This window comes from Myotis nattereri, assembly GCF_964212035.1.
Source record: "Myotis nattereri genome assembly, chromosome: 8".
Classification (NCBI taxonomy): domain Eukaryota; kingdom Metazoa; phylum Chordata; class Mammalia; order Chiroptera; family Vespertilionidae; genus Myotis; species Myotis nattereri.
This window is the reverse complement of record NC_138083.1, coordinates 58,368,060-58,382,783: the sequence shown is the minus strand read 5'-3', so window position 1 is coordinate 58,382,783 and position 14,724 is coordinate 58,368,060. Positions and strand designations below refer to the sequence as shown.

Sequence of the window (14,724 nt, the reverse complement as noted above, 5' to 3'; positions counted from 1 at the left end):
ACACATATGTCCTAATCCTTGGGAACCCGGTACTCCCAGGAAAACTGTAATGGTTGGTCACAGTAATAGAGCCCCAAAGCAACCCTGGTACCTAAATAAAGGACTTTGAGATCCAAGTTTTCTACCTCATGGTTTCACCATAATTAAAAAGATGTTTTCTTCTTAAAGGGAGTGTATGTGTTTAATCAAAAAGGGTGTTTATATTAATCTGCTACTATAATACATAGCCACTATATTCTACTTATATCCTAAAATAACTGACAAGAAAAGCCCACTTTTGGATGAACTTATGACTTTCTGATCAAATCAGATGTAGACTGGATCATGGATTTATATTTGTTTTGGCTTAAGTCATACAATAGGTAAGCTTTGTTAATGCAGCTATTTCCAGCAATACTTCCATTTATTAAGCCTTTTTAATGTTTAAAGGATTGTATAGTCCATGGATTTTTTTACACTAATATATTCCATCATTTCTATTTTGCAAATGTGTTCATATTCCTTATTTTATTACATATATTTGCCCTCACAATGACCTAGTTCCTACTGAGGGATATAGAAAATATTAGGTCACTCAGTAAAGAGCAGAAACATTACAAGAATTTGAATTTTTTTATTCCTAGTCTAGAATTCATTTAATTTTCATCTGTACATGCATTAGTTTTCTATTACTGTATAACAAGTTACCATACACCTTGTGGCTTAAAATAATCCATGTTTGTTATAGCACCATTTCCACAAGTTAGAAGTTTAGGCTCAGCTTAGCTAGGTCCTCTGCTCGGGTTCTCACAAGGCAGCAATCTAGGAGTGAGCTGGGCTGCATTCTCCTCTGGAGCTTGAGGTTGTTGGTAGAATTGAGTTCCTGGCAGCTGTAGGTCTGAGGCTGCCCTTCTCCAAATGCCAGGGGCTAGGCAGGTCTCAAAATGGCATTTGCTTCTTGATGACCATTGAGACAGTGTTTCTATTCAGGAAGTTTCCAAACCCCATTTTATGAATCCCTATCTGATTAAAGTCAGTCCTTCAAAAAAAACTCCACTCTTTCTCCTGTGTGTTTCTCCTTTATTCTTTGTTTTTTAATATATTTTTATTGATTTTAGAGAGAAAAGGAGAGAGAGAGAGAGAGAGAGAGAGAGAGAGAGAGAGAGAGAGAGAAAGAAACATCAATGACGAGAGAGAATCATTGATCGACTGCCTCCTGCACACCCCACACTAAGGATCGAGCCTGCAACCAGCATGCGCCCCCACCAGGAATCCAACCGTGATCTCCTTGTTCATAAGTGGACACCCCACCACTGAGCTATGTTGGCTGGGCTCTCCTTTATTCTTACACTGCCATCACACCCAACATTTCCCTGACAACAGCTGGGTGTCCTACAATTTAACTCAATTTTGACAATATCCGGAGATAGAATCAGACCCCACAGGTAAAGGGTTTGATCCCACAAATCTGCCCCTGCTCCTTCAGATTCTAGTGCTAAGTCTAGGTTGTCTCTGAGCTTCTGACCTGACTGATTGGTTATATATCAGAGGTTCCCACAGCCTCCTCCTCAGGTTCCATTAATCTGTTAGAGTGACTCCCAGAATTCAGAGAAACATTTTATTTATTAGATCATCAGTTTATTATAAAGGGATATACAACTCAGGAACAGCTAGATGGAAGAGATGCACAGGGCAAGATATATGGGACAGGCCAATGAGCTTTCATGACCTCTCCAGAGTGCCACTCCCCCAGCACCAACCTGGATGCTCTCTGAACCCTGTTCTTTTGGAAGTTTTATGAAGACTTCATTATATAGACATGGAATAAATCATTAGCCAACTCAACCTAGCCTCTCTTCTCTCCCCAGAGATTCCAGTGGTGAGGCTGAAAATTCCAACCTTCTAATCACATGATTGGTTTCCCTAGCAACCAGCCCAATACCTAGACTACCTAAGGGCTTCCCCATTTCATTAACATTAACAAAAGAACATTTAAAGTTTGCATCACTCTGTAAAACTTAATGGGTTTTAGGAGGCCTGTGCCTGGAATGTTGGCAAAGACCAAATATATATTTCTTTTTTAAAAAAAATATATTTTATTGATTTTTTACAGACAGGAAGGGAGAGGGATAGAGAGTTAGAAACATCGATGAGCGAGAAACATCAATCGGTTGCCTTCTACACACCTCCCACTGGGGATGTGCCCACAACCAAGGTATATGTCCTTGACTGGAATCGAACCTGGGACCTTTCAGTCCGCAGGCCGATGCTCTATCTACTGAGCCAAACCGGGTAGGGCCCAAATATATATTTCTTCTTATAAATTACAATATCAAAGTCAGGCAGGCCCACCAAGGATAATCTGGCTCTCTTTTTATTAACTCAAAATTAACTGATTCAGAACCTTAATTACATATGAAATATCCTTTCTTCTTTGCCTTATAATGTAACATAACTTCAGAACTGATATTCCAATACCCTTACCATATTATGTTGGCTAGAAGCAGGTCACTTGTTTCGCCCACACTCAAGGAGAGTTTACAAAAAGATATGATTCACTGAGAGTCATTCTAGAGTGTGTTCAACACAGGAAGTAAATAAATAAAATGTTGAACAATTATAGAAAACAAACCTGAAACATTCACTCTCTGTGATATTATCTATGTTGCAGATCAGCAACTTGAAGGAAAACACGGTGTATCAGTTCCAAGTGGCAGCTATGAACATCGCTGGGTTGGGAGTGCCTTCGGCAGTAAGCAAATGCTTCAAATGTGAAGAGTGGACCATTGCTGTTCCAGGTAAATCCTGAAAACTCAGACTTTCTTCCAATAGACCCTACCACTTGGAGCTAAATTTAAGTGCTGTATAGACAAGTTCTACGGGAAATGAATTCTCTTGGTTCCTCATGTTTACATAAAATATTTTTACAATACTATTAAATAACTAGAGGCCCAGTACAAGAAATTCATGCACGGGTGGGGTCCCTAGGCCTGGCCAGCGATCAGGGCTGAGATCAGGGCCTTCCTTCCAGCCTCTGAGGAGCATCTTGAACTGACCTTAACCACCTGCTGCCCATACCGGGTCTTAATAGGATGATGTAGAGCAGTGATGGCGAACCTATGACACAAGTGTCAGAGGTGACACGCGAACTCATTTTTTTGGTTGATTTTTCTTTGTTAAATGGCATTTAAATATATAAAATAAATATCAAAAATATAAGCCTTGCCCTGACCAGTTTGGCTCAGTGGATAGAGCGTCGTCCTGCAGACTCAAGGGTCCCAGGTTCAAGTCTGGTCAAGGGCATGTACCTTGGTTGCGGGCACATCCCCATTAGGGAGTATGCAAGAGGCAGCTGATTGATGTTTCTCTCTCATCGATATTTCTAGCTCTCTATCCCTCTCCCTTCCTCTCTGTAAAAAAAATCAATAAAATATATTTTAAAATATATATGTAAGTCTTTGTTTTACTATGGTTGCAAATATCAAAACATTTCTATACGTGATACAGCACCAGAGTTAAGTTAGGGTTTTTCAAAATGCTGACATGCCGAGCTCAAAAGGTTCGCCATCACTGATGTAGAGCAATGAGGAAACTTGATATGTAATGACCACAAAATACCTATTTCTATGGAAATGGTAGATTTGAAAACAAAACAAAAAACAGCCTCAGATTCAGTTGTAAGACCTTAAATGTGGTTCTAGATTTATACGTATTTGAGTTTTCTTATCTCCATTATGACTTTGATGCACTTTCTCTCTCTTTCTCAGGACCACCACACAATCTCAAGTATAGTGAAGTCAGGAAAACCTCCCTGGTTCTGCAGTGGAAGCCTCCAGTCCACTCTGGACGGACTCCAGTCACTGGCTACTTTGTGGACGTGAAGGAGGCCAATGCCAAAGATGACCAATGGCGAGGACTCAATGAGGCAGCTCTTACAAACAAATACCTGAAGGTAGGAGGATGCTCGTCATCTGAGAAACCTGTTTAAAAAGATAAAAGGCTCTTCTAATGATATTAACTTAAAAGTTAGCAAGGTAAGACAATACTTCTGCTTTGGTCTGTGTCAGACATTGGGCTCCTGGTAAGTTTTCATTTGGCAGTGGTTGGGGATTGGCAAGGTTTCTGATGCTTAAAACAATGTGGTTAGATTGTACCTGAATTCCTAGCCTAGCGTTGGAAAACACCCACAAGTCCTCTTCTCTCCAGTCTTCCCCTTCTTGCCTCCACTTACCCAACATTTTGTTACTCACAGTCTTAAGACATTTTTACTTACCATTCCTCAAAGCTGACTTTCTTATTCCTTCGTATAATTCTTTTGAAGGTGTTTTTTGACTTAAGGGTCTATTTTTATAGTTCTCATGCCAGTAAGCCTTTAACTGCTGATTCCTTTGAGTCTTGCCCAGTCTCACTTAACCTGCGCCCTCACGTTTGTGCTCATGTGAGCTCTCAGAAGCGAGTAGAATGGGTTCACTCAACTCTTGACCTTATCCTCACCCTTATCTATGTCATTGCCTTCCAGATTCCTCTAGAGTGTTCTAATTGAACCAGTTTCCAATTCTGTCTTCCAAAGACTGTTCTGCTAAAACCACTGAATCTCTCACCTGTCCCAAATGGAAATCTCAAAAGAATGTTTTCCCCTTATTGTCAGCAGTATCCAGAGACCCTGACTCCACTGTAGGGCCTCAGAAACTAGGGGCTGTCTGATTCTAGTTCTTGTTACTTGGAATGAAATGTGGCTTCACCACAGTCATACAGAAAGCTGAACACTACATTTAGTGTGCCACCCCATCTGTTGACAAAATAGGCACTCTCTAGAGGGTGGGCCTTAAAAGATATTCAAAGTATACCTGGTCTAAAAGATCACTCCTGTAGACCTGCCACTATGGACTAAAGTTCATACCATCTGTCAGCTAATCTCTGGAGTGAAGGCGTTTATAGCCCCATAACAAATGTATATATGTGCTCCAGGAGAAATGACCCTTAAGCCATTACACCCAATATGCCATTGACTCAATTTAGCATATACCAATTTAGCAAAAGGTCAAGGACGGTCTGGAGCCAAGGATGCTGTTTAATTGTCCAGATGATTCAGGAGGCCCCTAGATGCAAAGAAACCCCCAGAGGCCAAAGTAAAATAAAGGCCAGGCGCATCCTGGATAATGGTGGTAAGTGTTTAGGGCCAGGATGACTTCTAAATCAGTCTAGCAAGAGCCTGAAGTTGGACCTGACTGGGGTGAAGTAAGGCCAGAGGTCATTATTCCTTTAAGAGTGGAAGGGTGTTACTGTCACTCCAGTGACTAGACACCAGGATGTGGATTCACCTCCTGTGTCATGATGCAAAAATCTGACTCACAGCCACATGTTACCTTAGTGGCAGGTGCAGATGTGGCACACACCTGGCAACTGTTCTATTTTTATCACAACAAGGAAATGTTTCTGTTCCTTTCTGTAAATCCACACTTACCTGGCATTATTTCTAAACATAGAATTTGAATACTTCAAACTCTGTAAATTTAGCCTGTACCTAAATCAAGTATTTACAGATGAAAATTCACTTCAAAACTCTGTTAGCTACAGTGAAAGCTATCACTACATCGTGACATTCCATCATCATAAACACAATACAATTAAATTATTAGATTAAAATCCTAATGATTTAACACATAGCTCATTTAAATGAATAGTCACAAACACTTTGCTTTGTTTGATTTAAATCACATTTTGGATAATGATCTCTATCCCAACATTATGGGGAAAAATTGTACCCTCTGTGTGTAATAAATTTATCTTTCAAATGAAATATAGCTTTTAAACATATAATAAAAAGATAATATTTGGTGAAATAGTAACACTTTTTATAATAGTAATAAGATTGTGCTGAACCCAAAGAAAGTCACAAAAAGTTATAAAGTGTAACTGTCATATAAAAACATATTTAAATTTTTTTATAACCCTTATACTCCTATAACTCTAGGTCAGTACACACATGTAATAACTTTTTAGCAAACATCTTCTTAAACAATGAAAATCTGGGGGTTTAAAATTTGAAACCAGAGTGAAAGTAGAGGAAACATATCTCAGCATAATAAAGGCCATATATGACAGACCCACATTCAATATTATGTTCAATGGGCAAAAATTAAAAGGGTTTCCTTTAAGATTAAGAACAAGACAGGGATGTCTGGTTTTACCACTCTTATTCAACATAGTACTGGAAATATTAGCCATAGCAATCAGACAAGAAGAAGAAATAAGAGGCATCCAAATTGAAAAGGAAGAAGTAAAACTGTCATTATTTGCAGGTGATATAAAACTGTATATAGAAAACGCTAAAGGCTCCACCAAAAGACAACTGGAATTGATAAATGAATTCAGTAAAGTAGCAGGATACAAAATTAATATCCAGAAATAAGTGGCATATTTATACACCAATAATGAACTATTATTAAGAAACTAAGAAAACAATCCCATGTATAATTTTAAAAAGAAAAAGAAACTAAGAAAACAATCCCATATATAATTTCATCAAAAATATACCCAGGAATAAATATAACCAAGGATGTATAAGACCTATACTTAGAAAACTATGAGATACTGAAGAAAGAAATTAAAGATATAAATAAGTGAAGTCAAATACTCTGTTCATGAATAAGAATAATTGAGATTATTTAAATGTCCATACTACCCAAAGAAAGCAATCTATAGATTCAATGCAATTCCCCTCTCAAGATACCAATGACATATTTCACAAAAGTAGAGCAAATATTCCCAAAATGTGTATGGAACCACAAAACACCCCAAATAGCCTCAGCAATCTGGAGAAAGAAAAACAAAGTTGGAGGTATCACATTACCTGATATCAAACTATATTATAAGGCCATAGTAATCAAAACAGCCCATGATTGGCACAAAAAGAGGCACACAGATCAATGGAACAGAATAGAGAGTCCAGAAATAAACCCATACATCTATGGTCAATTAATATTGACAAAGGGGGCAAGAACACACAATGGGGTAAAGACAGTCAATAAATGGTGCTGCGGAAATTGGACAGGTACATGCAAAAAAAAAAAAAAAAAAAAAGGAAAGAAAAGGAAAAGGAAAAGAAAAGAAAAGAAAAGAAAAGACAGAATCTTCTTACACCATACAAGAAAAAAATTCAAAATGGGCTAAAGACTTAAATGTAAGACTTGGAACCATAAAAATCTTAGAAGAAAACATAGACAGGAAAATCTCAGACATTTATACTTTTCCTGATATATTTCTTTGGGCAAGGGAAACAAAAGAAAATAAATAAATGGGACTACATCAAATTAAAAATTTTTGCACAGAAAAGGAAACCAACAACAAAATGAAAAGACAACCCACTGAATGAGAGAACACATTCATCAGTGATACATCTGATAAAGGATTAATATCCAAAATTTACAAAGAACTTATACAACTCAACACCAAGAAAACAAACAATCCAATTAAAAAATGGGCAAAGGATCTCCAAAGAGGACATACAGATGGCCAATAGACACATGAAAAGATGCTCAATGTCAGTAATCATCAGAGAAATGCAAATTAAAACCACAAGGAGATATTACCTCACACCAGTCAGTATGGCTATCATCAATAAATCAACAAACAAATGTTGGCGGGGATGTGGATAAAAGGAAACCCTTGTACACTGTTGGAATGCAGATTGGTGTAGCCACTGTGGAAAACAGTATGGAGGTTCCTCAAAAAAATTAAAAATGGAACTGCCTTATGACCCAGCAATTCCACTTCTAGGAATGTATCTGAAGAAATTCAAAACACTAACTCAAAAGAATATATGCACCCCTATGTTCATTGCAGTGTGATTTACAATAGCTATGTATTGGAAGAAGCCCAAGTGCCAATCAGTAGATAAGTGGATAAAAAAGCAGCAGTACATTTAGACAATGGAATACTACTGTAAAAAAAGAAAGAAATCTTATCTTTTGCAACAGCATGGATTGACCTGGAGAGTATTATGCTAAGTGAAATACGCCAGTTAGAGAAAGACAAATACCATATGATTTCACTTATATGTGTAATCTAATGAACAAAATAAGCAAACAAAAAATAGAAACAGTCTCATAGATACAGAAAACAGACTATCAGCCATCAGAGGGTAGAAGATTTGGGGAGCTGGGTGAAAAAGGTGAAGGAATTAAGCAAAAAAAAAAAAAAAAAAAACAAAACAAACCCCAAACACTCATAAACATAGACAACAATATGGTGACTACCATAGGGAAAGGGGTATGGGGGGAGATAGAAGGCAAAGAGGGGATAAATGGTGATGGAAAGAGACTTAACTTTGGATGGAGAACGCACAATACAATATATAGATGATGTATTGTAGAATTGTATACTTGAAACCTATATAATTTATTAACCAATCATAAATTCAATATGATTTTTTTCAAAAGAAAGAAAAACTTTGCGCATAATTGACCCATGCAGTTCAAATCTATGTTGTTCAAGGGTCAACTATAAATTGTTATTACAGAGGAAGAGCACTTATGTTTAAGTGACACAAAATGCCCATTGTATTTATACCTGTTTCTTCCAGGTGCAAGGCCTCCAGGAGGGTGTCAGCTATGTGTTCCGCGTCCGAGCCATAAACCAGGCTGGAGTTGGCAAACCGTCCGACCTTGCTGGGCCTGTTGTGGCAGAAACTCGACCAGGTGGGCTTTTGCTCTTTCATGTGTAAGATACCAAAGTAACATTCAACCTAACTTTCTGTGCTTTCCCTAGTTTTCAAAATCATCAATATATGGGTATCTGAATAGTTGATAAGTATTACCTTAGGCATGACAGTCATTTACCACATCATAGGAGCCTCAGTACAGGGCTGAGCCAGGTTTGAGATGGTCCAGGGCTATTCTGGTTCATACCTAAAAACAGGGATGTTCTTGATCAAATTATGAGTCCTGGACTAACTGTTTGAAGCATACATTCCTGGGACATTATTCCTATTATACCATGGTCATAAAATCCACAAGAATGTTTTTCCAGCCATAGGGAAAGCTAGAACAGCAGTTAGCAATCACAATTCTTAAACAACCGCAAGATTTTTAAATTAGTTTAAACCAGGGGTCAGCAAACTTTTCCTGTGAAGGACTAGATAGTAAATATTTTTTACTCTATGGCCACCTGGTTCCTGTTGCAATATTCAAAAGCAGCCATAGACAATGCATAAACTAGTAAGCATGGCTATGTTCCAAGAAAACTTTCTTGTGCGCATTATATGCATTATATAATACAATGTATTATATACATTGTGAAATTTGAATTTTCAATAATTTCACATGTCCTGGAATATTAATCTTCTTTTGATTTTTAAAAACTGTTTAAAAATGTAAAAATCATGTTTAGCTTGCAGGCCATAAAAAAAGAGGCAGTGGGCCATGTTTAGCCCACAGGCCATAGTTTGCTGACCCCTGGGTTAAACTAACAGCAGGTCTGACTGAATGATCTATAGAGTTGAGGCAGCCCTCACTTCACAGTTTTAAGAGCTGTTATGATTGGACTAGGCAAGACAGTCTTTCCCTTTGTTATGGGAACAAAGTCTATAGTGTTCACAGTGCAAATAGTTTCAAATCAATATATGATAATTGTTTGCTTTGTCATTTAACCTCTATCACTTTTCAGTGTTATATATTTCAGTTCATTAAAGTTACATAAGGTAAAGCACTAGAAATTAGAGAGGATAAAAAAATATTAACCAGTTATTTTAAGTTTATATTCATTCTAATCCAAGCAGTTACACTTTAATTTATCCTTATTTTCAGATGAGAAATAAAGAGCAGATAAATAATGTAGTACTTATTTTTATGATGAGAAAACAATGTAAACACAGAAAACTCTGCTCTCACTTTGTTATATGGAGAGTACCTCAAATGTACCCTTTGAAGGAAGTATTTGTCCCTTTCATCCTATTATTCATAACCTGCTTTCAACTATTCTTATTACTTCTCTCTAGAGCTAGGTGGTACAAAAGTGACCTTCTTATAACAAAGTGTGGTAAGTGTGCTGGTGAGAGTGCCATACCTCTATAAGTCCCCTTTGCAAAATTTTACAAGAAAACAGAAAAAATGCTAGGAACATATATGCCAAGTAAAAGGGAATACACAAAGACACCAGCACACATATTCCTATAGAAATCAGATCCTTCATGTGCCAACTAGGAGGAAATATAAGGTGGCAAATGGACACGTAAAAGGACCCAACTACAGAGTCTATCCCTGTAAGTAGAACATTGAAACTACTATAAAAGTAAACTCTTAATCTAGTCATGGGTAAATTAAACTCTTAATCTAGTCACTTTAAGCACCGGAATCCAAATCCGATTGGCTGAAGAAAGCTTAAATTGATTTATTATTTTCTCATCAATAGCTTCTGAGTGGTAGGTGACCATGCATGCCGTAATGAAGCCTTCACTATGAAAAATTTACCACCAAAAAAGGATCTGCTGGTGGGCTCCTGAGTAGAGTTTTGTCTCATTGATTTGGAATAGGCACCAAAAGTCACATTTTGGTATGGCCATTCCATCCCCAGAATGTAACTACAAACAACAGCTACAGACACATTATCACAAAATAGCACCAGATTAACCCCACTTGGGAACCACTGGATCCCAGCCTAGAAAAGAATCCTGGGGTGCACAAAGTCAAAATGTTTTGCCACGAAGAAGCACCAAGACCCAGGAGACACTTGGACTTGTTCCATATGTAGCAGGCACATTCATTCTTGCAACATGTGTTTTTTGAGATGTGGTGTGGACACCAGAAGTAGAGTAATGTAGCATTTGTCATGTATACTAGGCTTATGATCTGGTGGAAAAGCCAGAGTTTACAACATGTGAGAGCTAGATAGATGTTCATAAAATATTTCCTATAGCTGAAAAGGCCATGAGCTAGGTATTAAAGTTTTATAACTCCTTGTAAAAATTTATATGTAGCATAAGATTGTCTGTATTTGTTAATTTTGTTAAATGCTAATATATTACTTTTAACCAGGTATTTATTTTATGTTAGAATGGATGGGAAGAGGTGGGGAGCATGTTATCAATTTCAAGATTTGGGATATAAAACCCACATTGTTATTTCAGAAGAACGACTTCTTTTGGAATGCATTATTAAAATTTCTGATAGAAAATCAAGCTTATCATGTAACAGCAAACCTTGAATACATCTAACAGGACACCTCAAGTGTAATTTGATTTCCAGTTAAAAGTTAACCTAATCCACTGGGTTTGTAGGATCACGGGTATCCCTTTGATGTCAACTAAGATGCCAGTAGAAATAGCTCAGCCACTGCCACAAAATCTAATAGTAATGAGGATCTAGAAAATGGATTGTGCCATGTTCTACCAAGAAATCTATTAGCAAAAAAATACTTACAAGAAGAATAAGCTGAAAATTATTTAGTGTATATTTGTTGGTAGATGACAGGCACTTCTATTCTTGATATTCGATATTTATCAAACAGTATCTGGGTTGATTACATCAGGCCTGGGGTGAGATGGAGATGGAAGCAAGGTGAGCCAGATCAGACGGGAGACAAGAAAGAGACCTGCCAAGGTGTGGCAGGTGATCTGGAGGGCAACAAATAACTGGCAGTACAGGCTACAGCTATTCTTAGCAGAGAAACAGCACTGGGCAGGAGGCTTCAGGTGATGGCAAAAGAACCCAGGCACAAGGCAGAGTCCCAAGCAGAAACTGGATTACTGGAAAGTAGGACCTGGTCACCTAGAGCAAGGCAGGTTAGAAGAACACAGCACCAGATGAAATAATGATCTGGGATTGGGCCGACGTCCCACTAACCAATCCCAGTTTCTAAAAACTGGTTAGTCATAGAACATGGTAGGGCTGAGAATGTAAATATGTGCTCAGTGGCCTAATGGTGGTCTTGAAGGATTCTGAAGGAGGAAGCCAGGCTTACTATTAAAGATTAGGTCAACTGATTTAGAAAACTGCACTTGTATTTACTTAATCACTGGTCTCTTTCATCCATTAAAACAGTGCTTCCCAACCTTCATGCAAATACTTTCTGAAAATACTGCCTGCATTCCAGACTCCATTCCAGGCCATTGTATCAGAATCTCCAGTACTGAGCCTGGGCACAGTTTCATTTTTGTTTGTTTGTTTGCTTGTTTGTTTAACTCCTTGGGTAAACATTATAGCATGAAACTGGCTTGTAAACTATGGCCTCCTTCAAAATAGAAACTGTCTTTACTTTCTATAAGCCGAGAGCCTCGTACCTAGTGTATAGTAGTCACTTATTAAATGAAAAACTAATGAATGACTACCATGTTTAGGTCAGTGAATGTGACTCTGGTTTGAAGCCACAGCATGTATACTGAACCCTAGATATCTTGTAATGAACACCCTGGTCATGAAGCTGGAAGAGAAGCTGGGAGAGAAGCATCAATAGGGGCTGCAATATGGAAGCAAAGTGGTGGGTCAGCCAGCGGTCCTCCTTTAAATATAGGGGAGCCCAGTATTACTTGTAACTGATTACATTAATTCACTTTTTTTCCGTTAAATGTTTATAAAAAGAACCATTCATTTGAATAGTGTATTATATATCTTTTGTAAAATTGGAATAGAATTTTTTGCCCACTCTGCGTCAAGTACCCCTTTATTTAAGGAATCTTACTAATTAACTTCTCTGAGATTTTAATATGTGGAAAAATTGGTCCTTCCAGATTAACATATACACTGTCTTTATTATACAAAGAGAAATCTACAATCCAACATGTCTTTCCTTTTCAGATACAAAAAACTCTGAGCTCATTTTTTAAATTTTTTGTCTACTTTAAAATTTTCCAAGAAATGTCTTTTGTTTTAAACTCTTCTAATTTATTCTTTGTTGTTTCAAATAGTTTTAAAGTATTTCCAAAAATACCCAGAATGCAAGAAGGGTCTACCTTTTTTTCCAAATGCAACTCCAATTTCTCATTCTAGGTATTATTGTAAAATACTTGGTCTACTAAGTCACTCTTTAAAAACACCTTTATTGCCTGGTCAGCATGGCTTAGTGATTGAGTGTCAACCTATGAACCCAGAGGTTACAGCTTGATTCCTGGTCAGGGCACGTGCCTGGGTTTTGGGCTCCATCCACAATAGGGAGCATGCAAGAGGCAGCCAATCAATGATTCTCTCTCATCATCACTGATGTTTCTCTCCCACTCCCTCTCCCTCTCCCTTCCTCTCTGAAATCAATAAAAATATATTTTTAAAAAATAAAAAAATAGCACCTTTATTCAAAGAATTATGTTAACAAATTAATTAAAACTTAATAACAGAACTTTTTAAATTTGAAAAGCCTATTTAAAGAGTCTGATAGCATCAGCATTGTAATTCATGTGACAAATAGGCAACAAGCTTGTAGCACTGACCATTTTTTTTTTGCACTGACCATTTTTAAGACAATAAACCAATAACATTGTCTTATGTTTGCACAGAGATACTATTGAAACTGCATTCTTTCTCTACAATACAGTATTAAGTTATTCTAACTAAACATTATTTTCTAATGAAAATTTTTGGAGTTCAAGAAATATGCTTAAATAACTAATATTGCAATTATTTTCAGTAAATTTGATTTTTCAAAGTTTTGAGATTCTGATTATATTATTTTTAGAATGATATTTTCAGCCAATTTGTGGCAGGATAGTAAGAAACTAGAAAAATTCCTGGGCAAGTGGAATGGGAAAACTGAGACAAGAAAATTAAACAAGGCCAAACAGTTTGGAGAGCTTACAGGCAGCTTGTGAATCAAAAGACCTTATCTTCCCCAACCAAGGACACTTGAGAGCAAATGGTTTATACCTCTCCTCCCTAACCAGATAATACGTAGCTTAAATCACCCTGTTCTGGGAAAATAGAGAACAAAGATCCAATTAATGACATTTGTGCCAGCTAAACCCAAGGACAAATATCACTTGAGGAATGTTAGGCAGGATAGATAGCTGCTAGGGCAGCAAAGTGGGGAAGGGGAGAAGAAGTGGGAATTTTATCTCACCTACTAGGCAAAAAACTCAGCCGGCTTAGAATAAGATAATCAGATGTATGTACAAACATTCCAAGATAAGCCCCAACAATGTAGACGAGAACTTCAAAACCTAGTCTGCTACCCAAGATATCCGGCAGGGGACTTTGAAACCTATAGAAGGAAAGGTGTAAGACCCCTTGAACCTCCACAGGAGGGCACACTCAGCCTAGCTGAGTTGCCCACTTGTGCTTTATGCCAAGTATATTTTTAATAAATTGGCTTGCTTTGCTTCTTTAATAAATTCACTTGCCTTGCTTCAATGCTGCTTTATGTCATTCGCCTGAATTCCTCTCATGAGAGTGACAAGAGCCATAGAGAAGGGGAGAGCCCTCCACACACACTCAGGGAGCTGTCCTGTAACAAGTTGACAGCATCATTGATTTGTCGAAGAGGAAATCAAACTTTGCATTCTGAGTATAAAATTAAGTAGGAAACCCACTGTGCCTAGAATGTTTTCTTTATTGTGACTTTCATTTTATCTATCAAAATTTTGCTTTTACACTCAAGTTTTGAAAACAAATTCCAATAAGTAAATGTTGCAATTCTAAACTGACATTTTTCTTTTAAATCTGTTTGGGTTTTTTTCAATCCAATCCCTGGCACATATAAATACATATGGAAAATATGGAAGAAAAAATCCCTACTCTTGTAGAATTTAACCCTATACTCAAT

General features: G+C 37.4%; 1 protein-coding gene across 1 annotated transcript in view; it reads left to right on the top strand.

Annotated features, from left to right (window-relative positions):
* The window catches only part of MYOM1 (myomesin 1), a 110,959-nt gene that overhangs the window by 68,976 nt on the left and 27,259 nt on the right, over positions 1-14,724 (top strand). The window contains exons 19-21 of the mRNA XM_081096938.1: positions 2,651-2,777; positions 3,747-3,931; positions 8,564-8,678. Coding sequence (XP_080953064.1) covers positions 2,651-2,777; positions 3,747-3,931; positions 8,564-8,678 — 427 coding nt within the window. The remainder of the gene's footprint in view (positions 1-2,650; positions 2,778-3,746; positions 3,932-8,563; positions 8,679-14,724) is intronic.